The sequence below is a fragment of the Branchiostoma floridae genome, chromosome 18 (assembly GCF_000003815.2).
Source record: "Branchiostoma floridae strain S238N-H82 chromosome 18, Bfl_VNyyK, whole genome shotgun sequence".
NCBI lineage: Eukaryota > Metazoa > Chordata > Leptocardii > Amphioxiformes > Branchiostomatidae > Branchiostoma > Branchiostoma floridae.
In genome coordinates this window covers 10,991,579-11,012,378 of record NC_049996.1, presented here as the reverse complement: position 1 = coordinate 11,012,378, position 20,800 = coordinate 10,991,579, and the positions used below count along the sequence as shown (strand labels likewise).

The 20,800-nt window shown below is 39.8% G+C and overlaps 1 protein-coding gene across 2 annotated transcripts; it reads right to left on the bottom strand.

Annotated features, from left to right (window-relative positions):
* Positions 1-1,608: 1,608 nt before the first annotated feature.
* On the bottom strand, positions 1,609-19,038 carry LOC118405800 (acyl-CoA dehydrogenase family member 11-like). Of its 2 annotated transcripts, none has more exons than XM_035805566.1 (17): positions 18,876-19,038; positions 18,103-18,202; positions 17,442-17,567; positions 16,941-17,102; positions 16,313-16,477; positions 15,719-15,854; positions 15,152-15,297; positions 12,656-12,762; positions 12,103-12,211; positions 11,561-11,623; positions 11,133-11,274; positions 10,176-10,283; positions 8,851-9,016; positions 8,251-8,434; positions 6,650-6,775; positions 5,942-6,058; positions 1,609-2,579 (listed from the first exon to the last, which is right to left on the bottom strand). In XM_035805566.1, exons 1-17 carry the CDS (start codon positions 18,998-19,000, stop codon positions 2,361-2,363), a joined length of 2,301 nt encoding a protein of 766 aa, XP_035661459.1. In that variant the 5' UTR covers positions 19,001-19,038; the 3' UTR covers positions 1,609-2,360. The 2 variants fall into 2 exon arrangements, with proteins under 2 accessions (XP_035661459.1, XP_035661458.1); XM_035805565.1 differs by lacking the exon at positions 12,656-12,762 and adding an exon at positions 14,466-14,572 and having other exon boundaries at positions 2,318-2,579.
* Between the last annotated feature and the right edge of the window lie 1,762 nt (positions 19,039-20,800).

The following is a 20,800-nucleotide window of genomic DNA, read 5'->3' as shown; positions in this document are numbered from 1 at the left end:
TTTTGGTGCAAGGCTTTGCTTCCCGACCCTGGTATTAACGACCATGACCTGGTATTAACGGCCATGACCGAGGGCAGCCGCTAGGCCCAGGGGATGTTGCTGTTAGGACAACTGCTGCGCGTGGGAAAATCCATCCGTCATCGAATAGTGAAAAGTCTGTTTACATAAAGGCAACGTGGCCACAAAATGTGATATAGGTCGGTAGCTAACCTTATACATACGTCGATGTAGGTTAGACATCCAGGTAATAAGATACGCCAAAAATAGTTACTCAAGCAACTGGATATGGTTTTCAAAACCATATCCAGTTGCTTGAGTAACTATTTTTGGCTAACCTTATACATATCTTTGAGATTCATATAGGTTAAACTACTTGGAATCCCCGACCTATTCCCACTGAAAACTCGATGGTCCACATTATTCCAAACGACAAGCAACAGTTACAAGTATGTAACCAATTGGTTTGCGCTGACGTACACATTAGTCACTATCAAGACTCTTTGGGCTACTACATACAGTACAGTGGTCGGAATTGGTCAGATGACGTGATTAATCTGTTGGAGGGGTCAGTCAAAAGACTGAAACCTTTGGCTATTGCAAAATCATTCACCCGACATGTCAGCAACCAAAGACGCCTGATGGAGACTAATTTGCAGAACATTGGATAGATGTACGAAGATTGATGAAAAGATCGCAGGACATTAATTTCCGCTGACCTGCTCACCATGAACACCTGGGAAGGTCAGCAGGAAAGTGGGCACTTTTCTGCGTCCTCCTGCGGAGGGAGGTTGGAATGGGACGTACCGAGCTGTGAAATTACCTCCGCCACAAAAGACGCGATACGGGCTTCCTCTGCGTGCATGGGGAGAGAGGAATTCGGTCAGGGCTCGGTAATATTCCAGTTGTAACAGTTGTCTGATGGGGTTAGCAGAAGGGCATGGGTTAGACCTGGTAGATGAAGTCTTCTGTAATACCTAGAGACAAATATTGCCTGCATCCAAGCCCTGTGGGTTTATTTCTATGGTCGAATAGTCTTGGGTCTATATAGCACTAGTTCACAGTCAAGAATGACCAATAAAGTTATTAAGTTATCTTTGTAAGTTGTGTACAGGTAGCAATCATTTGAAACTTTGACCATGTTCGATTCGTAGACTATCACTATTGACTACGGCTGCTGGACTTCGGGTGGTAGAAGTTTCTTTTTACCACTTCATTTTTCGGCAGGAATGAACCTTGTGGCTGCCGTGATTTTTTAATGTGTACTATTCGACTATTGTGATAATTGCCCTACCACAAAACTATCCAATTATCTTTTTTTTGTCCTCATAGACATGTGTTTAAGCAAAACACCAAGTCTGGTAACAAAATGGCAAACCAAATATCTTTCTCCTTTTATCCCAGATTCTCTCTGCAATTAAGACATCTTCTTAAGCTAACTCTTACGTAAGATATATGCTCTAGTATAAACAAGAAGATCCAAAGGTCAACTCATGATGAAAGCCAGACAACCCAGTAAAACGTTTGGCATACCTTGTCTGACAGTATCTTACATAATATGTTACGCAACAATTGGCAGTGGCATTCAAAAATGTAGTGCACACGTGCTAGTAATGTCGCAAGCATGTTACATTTTTATTCAATGGATGTTTTCCCTTGATCGATTTGTACAAATGTATACCTATTCATCATTATGTGCAATAGCTTATATTCATCATTAATAAAAGTCCTCTCTTCTTTCTTACCTTTTATAATATTATGACAAATTAGTGTTAATCAGATTCACCTGATTTTAAGCTTCTTGTTTGTGTTAATCAGGGAAACAAATGAAGACCGAAAAAGAAATGTTATCGAATGACAACTCGTTCTGCTCAAATGTAATTTTCTTCCTCAAAATGCACTCAGGTTAAAAGTTCCAATTTCCCACTCTTTATCATACTTAAAAGTTGTTAGATAATAAGATAATTTTTAATTTCTTATCATCACTATCATTGCCAATTATATGATCATAGTCAATGATTGAACATCTGTGTCAAATCTACTGAACAAATTTGTGAATGTCAAAACTTCTTGTGAGAAATTAGGAAAAGTACCACTTTACCTACTAGAACAAGGCTGCTTGTGTCTTAATCATATTTTGCTTGATTTCTTGACATACAATATAACATATATATTGCTTTAATTTCGTTACCACTCAAGCTTCCCAGTATCAAGCTGGTTGATGTGACTTATCAACCAACCAACTGGAAATTATTTGGGTTTTTAAAGGCAACTCAATCTCTACAACCGGATTAAATTTAGAGACATCCGGATGTTTTAATCAAAGTTTGGCTTGCTTGACTTTATCATCTCTCTGGTACCGCTCACATCTTGGCCTTTTTCAGCTGATCCAAGATCTCCATTTTTGCCACAGCTGTCAGGTGCACCTCGTCAGGGCCATCTGCAATCTGGATGGTACGAGCGCCGGCGTACATTCCAGCCAGGTGAAAGTCCTGGCACACCCCTGCACCCCCGTGCACCTGAATGGCACGGTCGATAACTCTCACTGCCATTCTGGGAGCGATGATTTTGATCATGGCAATCTGGGATAAAATGAGAAGGAAATTAAGTTAAGACATCCAATGATGCTATTGCAGCATGTATAATAATTGGATGCTTGTACCCTGTAGTTTTTAAGAAAGCTGTAAATTGGAAAGAAGTTGATTGAGGTTGATCTAGAGCTATATTTTGCCATGGTAAAATATCCATAGAAAAATTCTTGATCTTGACCAAGATAAAATCACCTCTCTCCTTGGCCAGTGACAGATGAGTGAAACTGATACATAACTTTTCAATATATCTTGTTTCCTATCATATACCAACTAACCAACCAACTAACCAACCAAACAAAGAAGAGGAGGTCCTGCTAACCTGACATAATTTTTGGAGCAGTAGGTGGTGGTCTCTATAAGCATAGCAGGATCTTGCCAGCGTTTTCATTTGTACAAGAAGCTGAGTTTTAAGGTATTTCAAGGTAATTTTAAATTGTTGTTGTTGGCATCCTTCTGTCTCGGGAGACAATGGAAGGTCTCGGGAGACAATGGAATTCCACACAACAGTCTACCAACGAGGAAAATCATTACAGTTCTGTTTGCAAACCAATACCTGTGAAAACATGACTGGGAAGTTTTAAAGGTTAACATCAACTTTTCTTGACAGGCACTGGAAAAAAGCAGGTACATGTACCTACTCTGAAAGAGGCACAACTTTGTGGACGATCACAAGCACAGTCTTTTGACACCCAACACTTTGTTTGCTTAAAAATAAAATAATTGCAACCAAGGATTACAAGAAAGTGACAGGTTCACAGGGAGTTGTGACTTGTTTCGCTTCTGTTGGGGAATTGCTCACTCAGGTTTAAATTGATTTCAGGAGTCAGGTAACTACTATTGTCAGAATAGATTTGTCAGACACTCAAAATGAGTCTTGCAAAAAATTATTGCACCAAAATGACTTGGCAAAACGTCCAACCCTTGCAAGACAAGGAATGATGGCCGATAAACCGGATAGTGAGAGTAAGTGAGTGTGTATTGGAAATTTGTGTTTTGAGAACTGGGAGGCCACAACATGATCTTGTGGTTAAGATTATTGACTTAGAACCTAAAGATTCTGGGTTCAAATCCCTAGCAAGCAGTAATGTTGTACCTTTGGGAAAGACACTTTCACCTGTTCCCTCACACTACTCAGGTGAAAATAAGAACCTTGGTCTGGAGGCTCCATGTTTGAGGATAGCCACATCTCAGGCACGTTAAAGAACCCACCACACTTCTCAAAAAGAGTAGTGGTCCATCCCAGTGTGAGTGGATCAAACCTTACCTTACTTGAACCTACTGTAGAAAACTGGCATTTCATGCCTAAAGGCAGTTTACTGGTTATGCAGAACAAACAAGTGAACAATTGGGAGGGTTGAAACAATTATGTTTAAAGCTGGAACACATCATGCAGCAAGGAGTACCAGAGTTCATTCAGGCACTGGGGTAAATTTTCCCTAGGTTATGTCAGACCTGGCATAATGTACATACTGTGTTAAATGGATCCCATCAGTTCACACAGAAACATCATCCTTATCATTTGCATTCTGGAAAGAATTAAATAACATGCACAGAGCCCTCCCCTTGGAACAACTCCCACATGCAAGTTCAAGTGTGAGTTCGAATGTTAGACAAACTGAAGTGCAACATCAGATGTTCGCACAGCAAGACGACTGACCGCAGCTTTGAGCGCCGCTGGATGGCTGCTGTGAAAATGTGTTCATGATTGCAAATTCACTTGGCTCAGTCTTTCACAGCTTTTTAAGGGATTGGTTGAGGAAGACGTTTAGACACGGAGGTAGGGAGTTGCAGAGCCCTACTGTGGTGCAAATGTGTGACTTATTTATAATCTTTTTGGGGATAGAGACATCATGGAAGCAACTTTTATCTAAAACAGAAGTAACAGTTGTGGACAGGCTGGATGCAGAAACACACCATCAATCATTGGACAATTTTAGAACATGGCTAATTCACATTGAGAAACAAGTTAATTAGATTACCAAACGAGCCAGCTAGTGTCTCTCTGAATTTGCAGTTGCCAGAGTTAGTTGACAGGGCAGGCCAGGTGCAGCCAGTGTGGCTGGCAGCTTGAACTGCTCACTCAGGACAACAGTTTCAAACAGTGCACTTTGATGTGGAGTTTGCCTCCCATTGTTACACCTGGTAATCAAACCCTCTTTGAAAATGATTAGGTGAGAGTACTGTTTTAAGATTAGAATAAAATAAAGCATTTGAGATACCAACCCTTCATTTGAACAGTTATTTGTTCCCATTGGAAAATGCTTATTACCTTATGTCATAATATATTAGGTTTAGGTGTTTACACATCAAAACCTAATATATTGCAGGAGATGATGACTGCACAATGTGTTTTTCTTATGCATTTCCCTTTTTCTTTTGAATATCTTTATTTGGTCTGACCTATTATAGCATGCTTAGATAGCACAAGGAGGTTTCCTCTTTTCAACCTCCTTTGATAGCATGACAATGAAATGGGACAGCAACAAAAAATAAGATTTTCAGACCTTAGATTGAATCCTGTTAATCCTAGAGTATGTCTAGAACAGATTTAAAGGATTAGGAAGCAATCAAGCCTTAATCTGGTACGGCAGAATCATAATGGCATAATCTAGTGACCTCATCAGCAACTTGACTAACACAGTCAGTGACAGCTCTATTAGAATCGTAACAGTATATAACATGGCCCTGCATAGCCTGCCCCAACTTCATGACCTATGTGCAGAAATGTTGATCACAGAGACACATTCACCCATACTCCTGAGAGTGATACTTCAATAGAAATTAGCTAGCTTACTAAATATAGCGGAAGGTGACCCCCAAACTTGACCTTCATAGACCACCTTTGTGATTCTGATCCTGTCCTACTCACCTCTGTCAACTTCAAGTTTATCATCTGTATTTCATCATCCTTGTTTCTATGTCTGAAGAGAAGGACTTATTTCTAGCTCACAAATGAGGTCAAAAGTTAACTGACAGACAAGAATGAAAGAGACAGGAAAGAGGACATTTCAGTTCACTTGGATGATAACACTTTTCTCCCCTCCCCCTCTTAACCACTAGAGGGACACATAGACCTGTGTAGTCCAGCATATAACAAGACTTACAAAATTCACAGTGTTTGTAATGCAGAACATTTCCCAAAACCTTTAAACAATTCTTTGTGGTGTCTTTCTCAAGTTATTATTTTAAACTTACCTCCTTACACGCTCTTTTCACATATCTTTTCAGCCTTAGTGTAACTTAAAGATGCTGTAGTGTCTATATCACACACACATGCATAAATGAACGCATGCCCCAACACACGACACACCACAGAAACCAAACACACACACACACACACGCACAGTGCTTACCTCCTTGCGAGCCTTCTTGGTGCCCACAGTGTCGACCATGTGAGCAGCCTTCAGCACCAGGAGCCTGGCCTGCTCTATCGCCATGCGAGCCTCAGCAATGTCATGTTGAACAACCTCCTGTAGAACACATGCAGGAAGAGGAAAGGAAATGTAGATGTGTATGCTTTTGATTCCTGAAGAGCTACAGTACTGTATTCAACCTTTCATAAGTAGCATACAAGTATACATTGTACAATGGATAAAGGGGTAATAAGTGGATTTGGGTTTAAACCCGGAGTCATGTAATATCAATATACCCCTTATTTCCTTCTCAGTGGTGTCATCCTACCAACCATTTACACTAGCTACAGGACAAGTTAGCAGGATGATGTTAACATAGATTTACGGATCTTCAAGATGAGTGACTCACTTGAGTCTCACTTAAAAAAACTTTATTTTCAAAATATGCAACTACAACCATGGTGTGTGAAGCACAGATACATTGGTTTGAAGTCATTGCCAAGTGCATCTGTGCCAAGAGTGGATATCATCAGGATTAAGGAAAAAGAAGATGGCAGCAAATAATATGGAAGCCAACAGTTGAGTCAATTGTAATGGTAAAGGGAATCCAATGTAGCTGGGAGGGAGCTGAGAGCCAAGTGTGGACAAAGGACAATGGCAAACAATGGTGGCTACATCAACATCGGATTATGTAATAAAACTGTGCACCTGTTCAATGATCCTCTTGCCAAAAGGCCTCCTCTTGGCAGCCCGCTCACACATGGCCTCAAGTGCCTTCTCTGCCATCCCGATGAGACGCATGCAGTGGTGGATCCGTCCCGGGCCCAGTCTTCCCTACAGGGGAGAGATGGGGATGTTTTACTTGAAAGTAAGTTCATCTGTGACAAACAAACAAACAATCAACATCATCATACAATTTTAAGCTTTATAACTGTACACAAAAATTAAGTGCTTACCAAAAACATCTCCTTGAAAATGGGGGTATTGTGTTATGTTGCAGTACAACAAAGTACAAGTTTGCATCAAACACAAAATATACTAATAGATATTTATTATGATTGTTACATTAACATGCCTGCATCTCAGAGAACCAAAAGACTAGCCCAGTGGTTTAGATAGATATTTTACTGAATTCAAAATTAAAGATTGAGCTGTGCAACAAATTTTTGATATTGGATGCACCAAAGCATCTACAAACGCACCCAGTAATTATTTGCGTAAAGTTATCTACATATGTATGGAATTCTATATACCAAAGTTTTAGGTTAATTACACCAGTATGCCTATTCCAAAAATAAATTTTGAGCCCCGATAAAAAATTACTTGCGACCACACCCACTATAAGTTGACTTGACACCTTTTGCCTTGATGGTCTAAAGCCAACATCATAATTTAGCACTTACCCGTGATCAAATACTTCTACCTTACACTTGTACATAAATTTACAAATTTACCACCATCTGATACCCATTAACTGTTCATATGATTTCTCGAGTTCAACTGACATTATCCCTAGAGAAAGGCTAATCCGTAAATTTCGAAGTTTGAGCCATATATTTCTAAGTTTGAGCCAACATCATAATTTAGCACTTACCCATGATCAAATACTTCTACCTTACATTTGTACATAAATTTACAAATTTACCACCATCTGATACCCATTAAACGTCCATATGATTTCTCAAGTTCAACTGACATTGTCCCTTGCGTAAGGCTAATCCGTAAATTTCCAAGTTCGAGCCATATGAAGCCTATTAATCTAAGTACAATGAAATGAGCCACTTAAGCTTACTTTGTTCAAATTAGTCTTTGATCCTCTTGTGAGAGATAAATCTTTTTACAGTTTTGTACATTGTACATTGTACAATCTTACTTCAGTCTATGACTGAAAGACAAGAATTGAAAAGGGTATCTATATGACTTTAGTAAACATACAAAGCATCCAATATCTACTTTCCTGAAAAGATTCATATAAAAACACGGCCATTGGGGATTTTACACTTGAAAATTACCTTCTTGGATGGATTTACAAGATACCATTTTGGGGTTATAGTGGATCTACATCCTTGTTTTGAGTCGTGTAATTCAGTTTTGTGGAACATAGCATACATGCATCTCTGACCTTTTGTTAAGTACCATAGGAAGACTAAAAATTTACCAATATTGCAACTTATACAGTATTTCATGGCATCCTTTTATAGTATCCTTTGATAGCTACACACACATACTTCTGCATAAAATAAGGTTTCCAAAGGATGCCATAAAACCAAGTTTAACATATAACTAGTGACTTGTCTGTCCATACAAACCTGGGCTATCTCAAACCCTCTTCCCTCTCCCAGTAGCATGTTGGTGACAGGGACACGGACATTGGTGAAGTGAACCTCACAGTGTCCGTGGGGGGCATCGTCGTAGCCGAACACTGTCAGTGCACGGATAATCTTCACGCCGGGTGCGTCCATGGGAACCAGGATCATACTGTGCTGTCTGTGTCTGAGGGATGCAAGGAAAATGGCAGAAACTTGAATTCGCTTATAAACATTTAATTTAACAACACAAAAGTATCCATCAAAATTAACACTGTTTTAAAAAACATGTCCTCCATGTGATATGTCATTTTTTGTAAATATTTATACTTTTTTTTACAGTCTACAGATTCTTGCAGATTCTCCAACCTCTATTGCGAAGAGTTTTGAGAAAACAATGCTATGATTCTAAATTTGATCCAAATGCTCTTATAGATTTGATGAACAAACAAACACTAAATAAGAAGATATTGCCACTAGTACATAGTGTGGTAGAAAACAAAACAAAACCATGCTGTATTATGACCATCCTCAGTACCCACTGCTTTTACTGAGAAAATATGCTGTACATGTAGAAAAACAAAAAAACAACTATAAACCTACCTTGGCATTTTGCTGTCCCCAGTCCTGCCCATGAGTACAGCGACCTTACAGTGAGGATGGCCGGCCCCACTGGTCCACCATTTCTTCCCGTTGATCACATACTCGTTCCCCTGACGCTCAATGCTGCACTGCATGTTGGTGGCATCGCTGGAGGCCACATCAGGCTCTGTAATTATTGAAGACCTTTACTGCACGTTTATGCTCTATAACAATGACAGGTCAAAGTGAATAGAATGCAGTTCATAACGATTCTAAGTACAAATTGTGTAAGGATGTCATATAAAACTAAAACTACAAAGTCGAAAGTACACTGATATGCACAGGTCTTCACGCTTAAGACAGTTGTAAATGTTAAAGCAGATGGACTCTAAAATACATATACAAAATAGCAAAGACTTAGAACTAGAACATCCACAAGCCTTTTCAAGCTCAACTTCGTTAGCAACAACAGGTACCACAAAAAGTTGGAATGTCTGACAAATGTTTTTCCATGACAATATGATATGTGAATTTTTACCTACGGATGTCACACCAAACATTCTTGTACTTGTATAACTCGTCTATGTAGAAAATAGCATTTTCTCTTCAAAAGGTATAATCAAACATCATGCAAGTAAACCTTGGCTTTCTTATTCCTCATTCTTTGAAACATTAGTCTAGATTGATTGATTCATGCTCCATTACCTGGATAGGAAGCTAGCCTGTGCACAATCTCTTGCTGGTTAGGGATGAGGACGGCCTAACTGTTAGTGACACCCTGTATCAAAAGTGCCACCTAGCAACCTATCAGTACAGTGCAGATTTCCACCTAAACCCCTCACCTGAAGGGCAAATTTCGGTATTTCCGGACTTGCGCAGATGACCCAGTTTCAGCCTATTCAGAATGCTTAGGTAGCCTTGGCCAAAGTGGCTGTAGAAATGTTTTTCTTGGGATATGTTTGGATTTTGGAGGTGCATATTATAGGTAAGGGTTTTAGCTTCTATATTGTGTTGAAAAAACAGATTCTTAGTGATATTTGTGGTTGCAGTAGGCCTTAGAAGTTAGGTGTTTTGGTGTTGTTTACAGGCTGTGAAAGGGGGTGAAAAGGTCACCACGTATGTTTTGATGGCGTATAATATAATTCCGCCGTAAATTTTTTCCTTTTTTTGTCGTCAAATTACTCTTCAGAGGCCGGACAACTATGCCAATGTGAGTTTTTCATGTTCTAAAAGTCAGGTAGGTGATTTTTGACAGCCTCTTTCTCCCATGATTCCCATTGTTAAGAATATGCATAGTAAATACTGCAATGTAGCCTGAATGTGTGGATGATCTTAGTTTTTCTTACCAGTCATGGCAAAGCAGGATTTGATCTTCCCTTCCAGCAGTGGCTCCAGCCATGTCTTCTTCTGCTCAGGTGTGCCGTACAGGTGGATGGTCTCCATGTTTCCTGTGTCTGGGGAATAAACAACAACAAAAACTTAAATATGGTATGTCTAAACAAGTCACGTCTTCTTCTGCTCAGGTGTGCCGTACAGGTGGATAGTCTCCATGTTTCCTGTGTCTGGGGAATAAACAACAACAACAAAAAACTTTCATATACATGTAGTCTGTCTAAACAAGCCACGTCTTCTTCTGCTCAGGTGTGCCGTACAGGTGGATAGTCTCCATGTTTCCTGTGTCTGGGGAATAAACAACAACAAAAAACTTTCATATGGTCTGTCTAAATAAGAAAATAACTGTATCTGATCATTTTAAGTCAGTTAAGCTATTAAAGCCATTGTTAAGTCTAAGAGGGGAAAATATCAGATTCAAATTTCTCCTATATATAATACAGACTTGTAGATATGATGAAACTTGGAATACCCTTTTAACATGCCACCACAGTGACAGAAGAATATTTCACATTCACGCTTTAAGTGTGAAATCTTTTGGGTTTTTACCATATTCGAGAGAGTTCTTATAGACTAAAACTTTGATAACTTTTCACTGATTGGCTTCTGATTTCAAACATTTTTAAAAGGAAAAAAATATTCTGCTTCCTTAATAGTAAAGAGTGGAAATGATTCTCTTGCTTGTTTTACTATGATAATTTGAAAATAATTCCAACAAGTTAAACCGACCTGGTGCACTACAATTGAAAGGCATTGACCCCATCTTCCCATATCGTCCCATTTCTTCTGCCACAAATGCGTAATCCAACTGGCTCAGACCGCTTACTGACGGCAAGAACAAGTTCCACAAACCCTCCGCCTTGGCCTTGGCCTACACAACAACAATAAACACGTAAACAAGGATGTCCAACCTGGGGCCTGGCAGTTGAAGGCTTCTGGTCCCAGCGGCATGTATCTCCCTGTCTGCTCTGCTATAAAGGCATAGTCCAACACACTGAGACCGCTCACATCCGGTAAGAACAGGTTCCATAGACCAGCAGCCTTTGCTTTAGCCTGCAAAATTCTCCATGTTAGATATAGGCAGGGCTTCAGAATTATCTTTCCAGCCATGGTTGTCTAATAGGACACATAGGAAGTCCTGTGCTACTTGTGGTTTCCAGTCGTTTGACATCTTAAAACAATTCATCATAAATGCATGCTCTTTTAAGTGACAAAAGTTTTAAATCTTAGTTACAACGTAATGTCATTATACTGTGGGGCTTCCAACATGGTACCAATGAAAGAGGGTTTAACAAGAACAAATGTAAGTTAGCCATTAAAGGAAGTTAGGACAACTTACCCTTATTTCATCCACAATGGGAGGGGCACCCCATCTGTTCTTGGCAACTTGTTCTTCATAAGTCTGCCACAAAACAAAGCACACAATGGTAAGTTTTCAGTTGTTTTTTTTGCTCTGTATTACACAGAAAAATAGAAAGGGAGAGAGAGTGCATGCGGGAGGATGAGAGATGAGAGAGTGACGGATGAGAGTAAGAGAGAAGGGGAGAGTAAGAACAAGAGACAAGGAAAGGGATAGAAATTACATTTAAAAATGAAAAAACCTACACAAGAACACCTCTCATGGTCTATGTGGACAGGTTACTTAAGACAAGATTCTTAATACTTGTGTCCATGGGAAGAATCAACAAAGGGATCTGTCCAAAAAGTGGTGATATTGGCCAGGTGGACCTTATGTAGAGGTGGTCACTTGTACAGGTTGGACTAGAACTATGTGCATTTGGAAGTCACTGTGAGTAAATCTATTACAATGCTACCACAATTCCACTGCTATCTGTATACATGGGCACAACATTACATTGATTGATACAGAGCTGCACATACCTTAAATGCTGGTGCCACATGTTGCTCCAGGAAAGCCCTGACCCTGTTTAACAGCTCCTGACCTTTAGGTGAAGGCTGGAGCAGAGAGCCGGTCTGAGCTGACATCTTTCTGATGGGTGCAACACAAACAACATTGATATAGAGACAGCCTGAGGTAAGATAGATCCCTTTCCTACTATCTTTGCTTCAATTATTGCTTCATATATTGCTAATATTATCATTTATCTTAGATCAACATTACATATAATGGTAGACCAGTAAGGATTGGGGCCAAGAGGAAAGAGTATATGCGAGACATTTATACCACAAAATGAAGGTCAACTATTAAAGTAACTGTTAGTTCAAACTTCAAGCAATTTTTTTTCCAATCAGAATCTGTCCTTTCTTTAATTACATTTTGCAAAACCTATTTTTTGCAGTTTCCTGTATTTTCAGCTCAATATTTCCAAAGAGCCCTTCTTGCCTTGTCTTTAAATAACTGTAGTTTTTGGTCTTTCTGAAAAAGAAAAAAAAGGCCACCAAAATCCATTCAAAAGTCCATTGTTGTCCTCACCGTTCTATTATTTTCACTCCTGCACCAGCCAATGGTTCCACTATAAGTCCAAATATTTCTGCCTGTGCTGCACTAGCATTGCCCTGCAAAGCTCTCTTATACACCCCCTGGAAAATATGGGGGAGAGGGGGGCTTGAAACAGGCAGTAAAAAATCAGCACAGAGGGCACCTTTCAGTGTATGGGCTTTGTATGATGTATGGAGGATACAAGTTTGTTCAATGTTCAACAGCTTCTGTAGGTGGTAATGCTGATTCAAAAGGTTTTACCAATCTTATGAGTGTTTTCCAGTTTGTGGATAGGCCTTAGACTAAGAAAAAATTGCAAAATCTTGCTCCCTCTAGCAGATTCATTTCCAACTGCAGGGATCTGTCTATGTAACACCATACTGACATGATGTACAATCTACATTTGTAGCTAAAACTTGGGTAAAACTAATAAAAGTTGTATCATTATATTGTACTTAAAACTAATGTTAGATTAACTATCCTTCCTTAGTTGCCTTAAATTTGTTGAATGTATTAGGGAACTATGGAGCAATCTCTAGGTTTACCTGGAAATTTATCTAAAGACGCAGCAACAAGTGGTGGGACCTGGCAGACATGCCACGGTTGACAGAGATATATAGCCTGATTTCTAGAACATATGTGAATCCACCTCCTTAATTAACCATTCCTGGCTATGTATACGCAATGGAAACCTTCATAATGGCTTGCAAACATCTTTCCAAAGTTTGAATCACAGTAGATACAGTAATATATATTATGTATTACTGTAACCTCAGAGTGGCCTCAGTGTCACACCTTGAAGTGACCTTGTTACGAGATGACCATTGTGTAAGGTCCAAAATGTCAGCATAAACCCAGAAGTATCTGAGACTCTCAGCACAGCAAACTGTTGCCTCTGGTTTGCACAGAAAGTCAGAAATACTAACCTGAAGCTGCTGTCCTTACACAAGTGTTTCACACAGAGTTTGCAGACTTTGGACAGCAAGAGTGCAGTGGCAGCTAGGGCATTGACCTTTGACACGGTAAACTTTTAACCTTTGACCAGTGGTAGTGCTGGTACACAAGCGCCACCTTTCTGTCTAACTATGAACTGCAACTTGCTTTTAAACTTTAAGGGGCAAGTTATATGAATGCATGGTTTGAGTTGTTTGTAAAAATCGATTTTGCCAATGATTATGAAAAGAACTCTTTTTGAACAGATAATACCTTGCCTAGAAAACTTAACACCCAATTTCGGTCCTCTCAAACTGTTATGATTTTTTTTACTTGATTGTTGTTGTTGTTGTTGTCCTCGTTTAACGTCTATTATTTCGCTAGACGTGGCCTCTTGGTTCTTGATTCAGTACCACTACCACACATCATTATGTACACTGAAAGGTGCCCTTGTACATTTGCGTATCATTGATATGATTATAAATGCACACTTAGTTTGTTTCAAGCTCAAAGCTCCTTCAAAGTTTTTTTGACAAAATCAAGAAACAGCATACACTAAACAGAACTGTGCAATTTTAGATGGTTCATGTAGCTTCAAAGCAGCATTGAAGTAAAACAAACCATGTTGTGCATGTATGCCAAACTAATTCATTTCCTTCCCTCTCAGATTTTTGATGTTGAATGACAAGAAGGAAAATGCAGAGAAAAAAAATGTAATCTAAGAAAAACGTCTGCCTTTTTTTCCTCAGAACTTATATCTTCCTTGGAAGATTTAAGTACAGGGACTGAAAATATGTTTTGCATCACACTTAAAGATCCTGAGAACAAGGAAATGAACTTCGGCATTTCGTACATGTACAGTATGACTAACCTTAAAGCTATCTCAAGTCCTGTCCTAGCCCGAGGTTCAACAAGCACACCCACAGCATGTGCCATATCGGAGCTGGCGTTTCCCTGTAAGGCTCGGGCATACACACCCTGGTGGGTGGAACAGGCACCCGTCACGCATCTTCCCAGATGTAGGGCTAAGTGTTGCATTCATTGTTCCTTACGCTTTTCATTCCTCTTTTTATTGGTCTGTATTTGACCATCTTTCAAATAAAAGTCGACCACTCGGTAGATGAATAAAAAGCCTAACAAACACATGTAAAACCCTACATCTGCTTCAAGATTACAGTCAATACAGGAGCAAGTTTGGGACTCCTAGTCTCCAAGCAGTTGCCTAGATTTGTTAAGATTTCTGACAGGAAAATTGTCTTTTTTGCAGTAGTTTGGGTACCCTGACCATACACTAAATGGTGATCATTTGATATTGTCTCATTGGAGGCTGACATATCAAAGTCGGAGAACAGAGAATATCAGCTGTGAAGAAAGACAACATTGGTATGTCCTCCATAAACGTAAAATGCTAATTGTGGCCTTGTGTTAAGTTAGTTTAAGTCCTTCCCGCACCAGGTGGTGCATAGGGCGGTGTCCATCTCCATTTCAGAAGCCCTGGGCCACACAACTTTGTGCAATCACTACAGCAGGGGGCTAGTGTGACCTAAACAACCTTACCTGGCAGATGGAGGCTCCCTTGAAGAAGGACAGAGCCAGGTAGAACTCCCAGTTGTCGGGTCGGGAGTGCAGCCCCCTAGCGGTGCAGTACCTCTGTACAAACTGGTCCTGGCTTGGAATGCCTGCTACCTCAGTTATACGGTCCACTAAAGTAGAACAAGGGGCGCTAATGTTTACTAAGTCAACGCCTAAGTAGTGCCACCAGTAAATATTTACTCAAAATTATGGACATGTGATTAATTCTCATTCTCAAAAAAATTAATTGTTTACTGCAAGTTCTTGCCTGAGGGGTTACATTGTAATTGCAAGTGACAAAAAATGACAGACAAACAAACAGTATATTAAGAGACTACTCTAGTCTAAGGTTCAACACCAAACTGTAACTTATTGGGTTTGACTTCTTTTTCTGAGACGATAGAAGACGTATGATCCCCCCTTTTCTGTTATTTGTGGGTTTTGCTATGTTAATAAGAGGAGAGTAATTTTCTTTCTGTCTGTAAGTGTAAGTGTGGAATAAATACATCGAATATGAGTGATCTAAGTAAGAACAAAGGGAAACTTGCATACCACTTCCTGAGGGTTGTGCCATGTTGAGTTGGGGCAGATCTTCAGGCCAGTTGTAAGGTTGACAGAGGTAGGCCAGGTCTGTCAGGGGGTCACCCAGGGTGCACAACTCCCAGTCTAGAACAGCAATCACTCGGGGCTGCAGAAAACACAAAATTTTACAAACAAAAACTTTTTAAACTTTTTTAATCATAGGAAAATATGTCAATACATAAAGATGTTGCTAAAGATACTGCATAACTGGAAACAGTATTTCTTTGTGAATTTGTAACTTACACTGTTTCTATTGAGTGCCTTATAGTTTTTTGCTTCTTTGGACAGTCTTTAGTGAGTTTGTCAAAGACTGAATAAAAAATCTGAGACAAATATTGTTTACCTGGAGAGTGATATCATCTACAAATACCAGTGGGGTTCAAGCACCACCAACTGACCATTTCAAAGGGAACAGACTTTTGGTCAAACAGTTTTTAGCCCGGGTTCAATTTCTGGTAGCCAGGAGACTTTTTCTTCTTGCCTGCCTCTACTGTTTCATACCATTATTAACCTCCATCAACACATGAACATATTTATTTGCCTCCTTACTGCAGAAAGACGTACCTGAGTGGGGTGGAAGATGACGTTGTCCAGTTTGTAGTCACCGTGTACGATGGTGGTTTTGGTGTCCTCAGCAGGAAGGTTCTGGTTTAACCACTGGATGAGCCGGTTCATGGCCGGGATGTCACCAGTAGCTGCAGCCTGGTACTGTCTGGTCCATGTGGATAGCTAGAGGGTACAAAAAGAAAAAGAAAATCAATGGTTGCTTTTGACAAATGCAGAACATTGTGTCATCAATATCAATAAGGAGATCGAAAAGTCACGGGTTTGATTCCCAGGGCCAAATGTTTGTGTGTTTGTTTGTTTGAACCTTTGTTTATTCATGAGAAACCTCAAATTGGCTTGCAGGCCACTTTTCATTAAGGTCATGAGGGAAAAGGTATTAGGGTTAGTCAAAATACCGTCCTAATCAATCTATCAACATATCATCTTGGGAAAGGCACTTTCCTCACTGAACCCCACGTGGAATGAATACCTTACTACAATGGTAGGTAATAGCTTTGTGAAAACTATCATATCCAAAATGACAGAATTGATCTAAATCGTCTAAAATTGAGAAAAATAAAACTGTCACACCAGATGTCGGATTTGTGGGGACAACCCTGGTTTGCTAACAGTACAGTCTTATTACCTGTCTCTTGCAGTAGTTTCCCTCCTTGCCAAAGTCGTGCAGTTTGAGTTTTCTCCAGTCTACAGAGTGTAGCTGAGCCAGTGTCTCTGCCATGGCGTTGTACACTGCTGTCCTCTCTTCCGCAGGTAACTCATTTAACGACACGTCTCGGAAAACTCTTCCCTATCAAAGAGAGATGGAAGCATCTCACAATGAAGATGGGCCAAGAAAGACCATAGGGCATATGTGAGAACAGAAAAATGAACATGAAAATGTTTATTTTAAGATCAAACACACGTCTGAAGTTCTGTACACTGCTAGTAAATTACTACCGACAATATACATGTATAGGCTGAAACAATATTTTCAAAGCTATTTTTTATTAACATACACCTATTTTTACTTGTACAATAGTACAGGTCTGTGTTTTATCTACAAAGTACAGGTATTTTAGTTCTGACTGTGTTGATAACATTTTCTGCTTGTTGCTTATTTGTTTGTTTGTTTGTTCTATGGACTTACCTTGACATGCTCCATGATGTAGAACTCTGTGCCGATGACGTTAGTGTCCGAACAGAAGAGAATGGGACAGGGCACAGGGAAACCCACCGAGTGGAGGGCTGCAATGATCCTGTACTCTCGCTCAACCTTAACATGACGGTACAGGCAAATGTCAGATAACGATCACCAATGAACATCAATGAACATCAAGAACGTAGCTGTGCAGATATATGTAGATCTACTAGTAGGTACATTTTGTTTTCATGAATGTTGGTAGGGGTACATAGCATAAGCTACAACTCAACACACTGACAGGACAATGTGATGGGTTTCTTTTTTTTTGTCATCGTCTATGCTGACGAACGGACAAGAGAGAGAGAGATTGGTTTTCGTGAATGTTGGTTGGGATACATAGCTATATATGTCTTACGGCCTAGCACAAGAAAACTGTGAACAGTATACATCTATTCAATGATTTGGTGTTAAGTGTGCAATGGCCCAGGAGGCAAATTAGTCAACTTCCATTTGGCAGGTCGGAGATTCTTATTTACAAGACTATCTTGGTAATAGTGAAAAAATTCTTATTGACAGGAACGTTTAATAGTCTTGGCCTTTTATTGTGTTACCTCATTAACTGCCTATTTTCATGTGATGAAAAAGAATGCAATAAAATGGACTGTACCATGTGTGCCCCTTTAAGGAGGCGTCCCGGTGGTTTCTTCCGCATGACATAATCAGTCTGTCCCTTCTTCAGGTAGAATGTTGGATTGGACTGGCCAAAGCTGAAGTATTAAAAGTGAATAACAACAATTAAATTGTAGCAAAGATTCTGTGAAATATAGCTAATCTAAGATTATCTAAGTAGTTTTTGTTAAAGAGAAAATATTCTACCCCCAGAGACTTTGGCCAGCAGAATTGATAAATTAGACAAGGGTTATTTGCAGCATCAGAAAAGCTATTGTCACAAATTATTATTCACTTTTCATCAATCGTTGACGTTTGGTAGAGCCAACAGAAGTCTGAGGCTAGTTTGCAACTATTTTATGTACAAACCTAGAAGTCTTTGAAACTTAACCACGTTAAATAGGTAACGGTTATTTGGTCACCTTTGATATGTTTCTACTTATCAAAGCAGGTGCCTCTCTGTACAAAGGTCACCCACAGTTCACCTGACCCTTACAGAGTGCAGTGTGATAAATTATGATCTGTCCCTCCACTGTCGGATACAAGACAACAGCTGAAGTGTTAAACCAAAAAAGACAACAGACAGTCCCCTCAATGTATAAAATATATAGCGTACAGACACTTGGTATAACGTTACAATAAAATAAACTTTCATTTCTGCAGTTTTCCATCCTTCTGTAAGAGGTCGCCTATGTGTAGTTTGATAATGTTGTCGGGTTTCTAGCTCAGGTTTCTCCGCAACACAAGAGAGTAGAGTTCTGAAATTTGTACCTGAACTGCTTGACGACCAGTTGTTCGTTTTGCTGAGGAAAACCTGGCACGTATTTGAGGAGATGGGCATGAAGACGGTCCACATCGAACCGGTGGGCGGTCCGAAGTTCTGTTGTGTCCGCCATGTTGGGATGGAATCTACCAATATTTGGAAAGGGTCCCGCACACCTGCACACCTTTGAGGCTTTGAGGCTTTGAGTGAGACACACCGAGGAGCTTTCAACACATAAAACAACAGTGAACAAAATGAGTAATTCATAAATGATATGCTAATTATCAAGTGCTAAGATGTTTGTTTTATTAGAATCAATGAAATTCTACGACACTTTTATGACTGGATTCTTCCAAAGTATTTCACAAAGAAGAACTTTGCGGTATCACAGCGACACTATGCAACTCATTTACAAACTGCAGGGCATTGTTTCAGCCCAATAATACATTGTACATAGTCTTGTACTCTGTTACTCTACCATCTTGTCATCTAGAGCAAATTTTCACCATGAATCATAATCTTTCAAACATAACATGCTTTGCTTAAACAGCTCGCGCATTTGATGACAACCAATGAAATACAATATCACATTTTCAGTGGTAAGAAAATTGTCTATGGTGTTGACATAGATATCCGATATGAGCAATTTTCGGATAAAAATGCTCAGGCTGACGTCAAAGGGTTTATATATAAGACCCAGGTGTTGTGTCCAAGGACGGTCTAGACACAAGGGTCACCAAGGGCGACAGGTCCAGATCTTACCGAATATCACAGCCGAAATTCCCGCCTACAATTCAAGCGAGACTAAAGAGATCATGTTCAGCAAATGTCCCTGTATGTACCATTGGGCTGATCAACAATGTATGTTGCAAATGCTCATTCGTGATGACAGCCAAATCATTCTGAATGCTTTATTTAACGTTACAATGTTAAATCGTCCGTTTGTCAAAGCCAAGAAGCAAAAGCAATAGAACATTCAACATTTTATCTTGTTAAACCCAAAACACCTTCTAAACCGTTGACCTTCTTGTCCAATGACTAAGATGATTTGTGATATCCTCTATCGCACGTTAATTCCGTAAACACAGGGTGTGTCCTTGACAGGTGTAAGACCTAATTGTCCAGAACTAAGCCTTCTCCTTATCGTATCACCGTGAAACTATGACAGGAATTTCATCCGTGTAGCCAAATCCTTCAATGGTTTAAATATGAGACTGCTACAAGGTGACCTTGACACCCTTAAGAGCCCAGTGTCCTTCTCCGGCTGTCTTCCTCTCCCAGTCTCTCTCTCTCTCTCCCTGTCCTTCAACAATTACATGATCAAACCACACCCCAGACGATGATTTTCCTAGTTGGAACAGGGTAGTTACGGTATTATGTGGGATGATAGAATTTCCGTCGACCTTTGTCGGGAAAGGGGTCTTGCACGCCAAAGTGCTTCAAAAATAGAAACTGTTGAATTCTAATAATAGAAGAGATAAGAGACCACTTTAATGAAGTAGTGTTCCTGATCTCTTCCTATGTACTAGTGTGTCCTGTCGTGTAGTTCCCAAACGCAAACGGTCAGCAGCGCCACTTGTTATTTTGTTTCATATCTGCAACGTGTACAGTAAAGCTATCTTCCTTGCCTGTTGTGTCTTTTCTCACCTGACGACTTTGCCCATAAGAGCATGGGCGTAAATTGGAAACTAATGCAGTGCGCCTTCATGATGGATACCCATGATTTATGTTTAAAACAACTATTCTATATTAAGAATGTCTGTGCTGCAACTACACTGGAACCGTTTACCATGATAGCTGCCGAATACAAAGGGATGTGTGAGTCGACGCAAGTTATCACATCTCCGATCATCTCACGTGCACGTTTTCATGATCAACTCATGACCTCACTAGGATAACCTCACGAGCAATCGCCTACATCCCAGATCATTAT

What these genes read in the sequence shown, in the direction of transcription:
- LOC118405800 (XM_035805566.1), bottom strand. Translation starts at nt 19,000, where the DNA reads ATGGCGGACACAACAGAACTTCGGACCGCCCACCGGTTCGATGTGGAC. An exon ending in GGAGTGAAAATAATAGAACG is followed by an intron (nt 12,212 to 12,655) that starts GTGAGGACAACA and finishes TGCACCCATCAG; the next exon opens with AAAGATGTCAGCTCAGACCG. An exon ending in GCAAGAGGATCATTGAACAG is followed by an intron (nt 6,059 to 6,649) that starts GTGCACAGTTTT and finishes TGTGTTCTACAG; the next exon opens with GAGGTTGTTCAACATGACAT.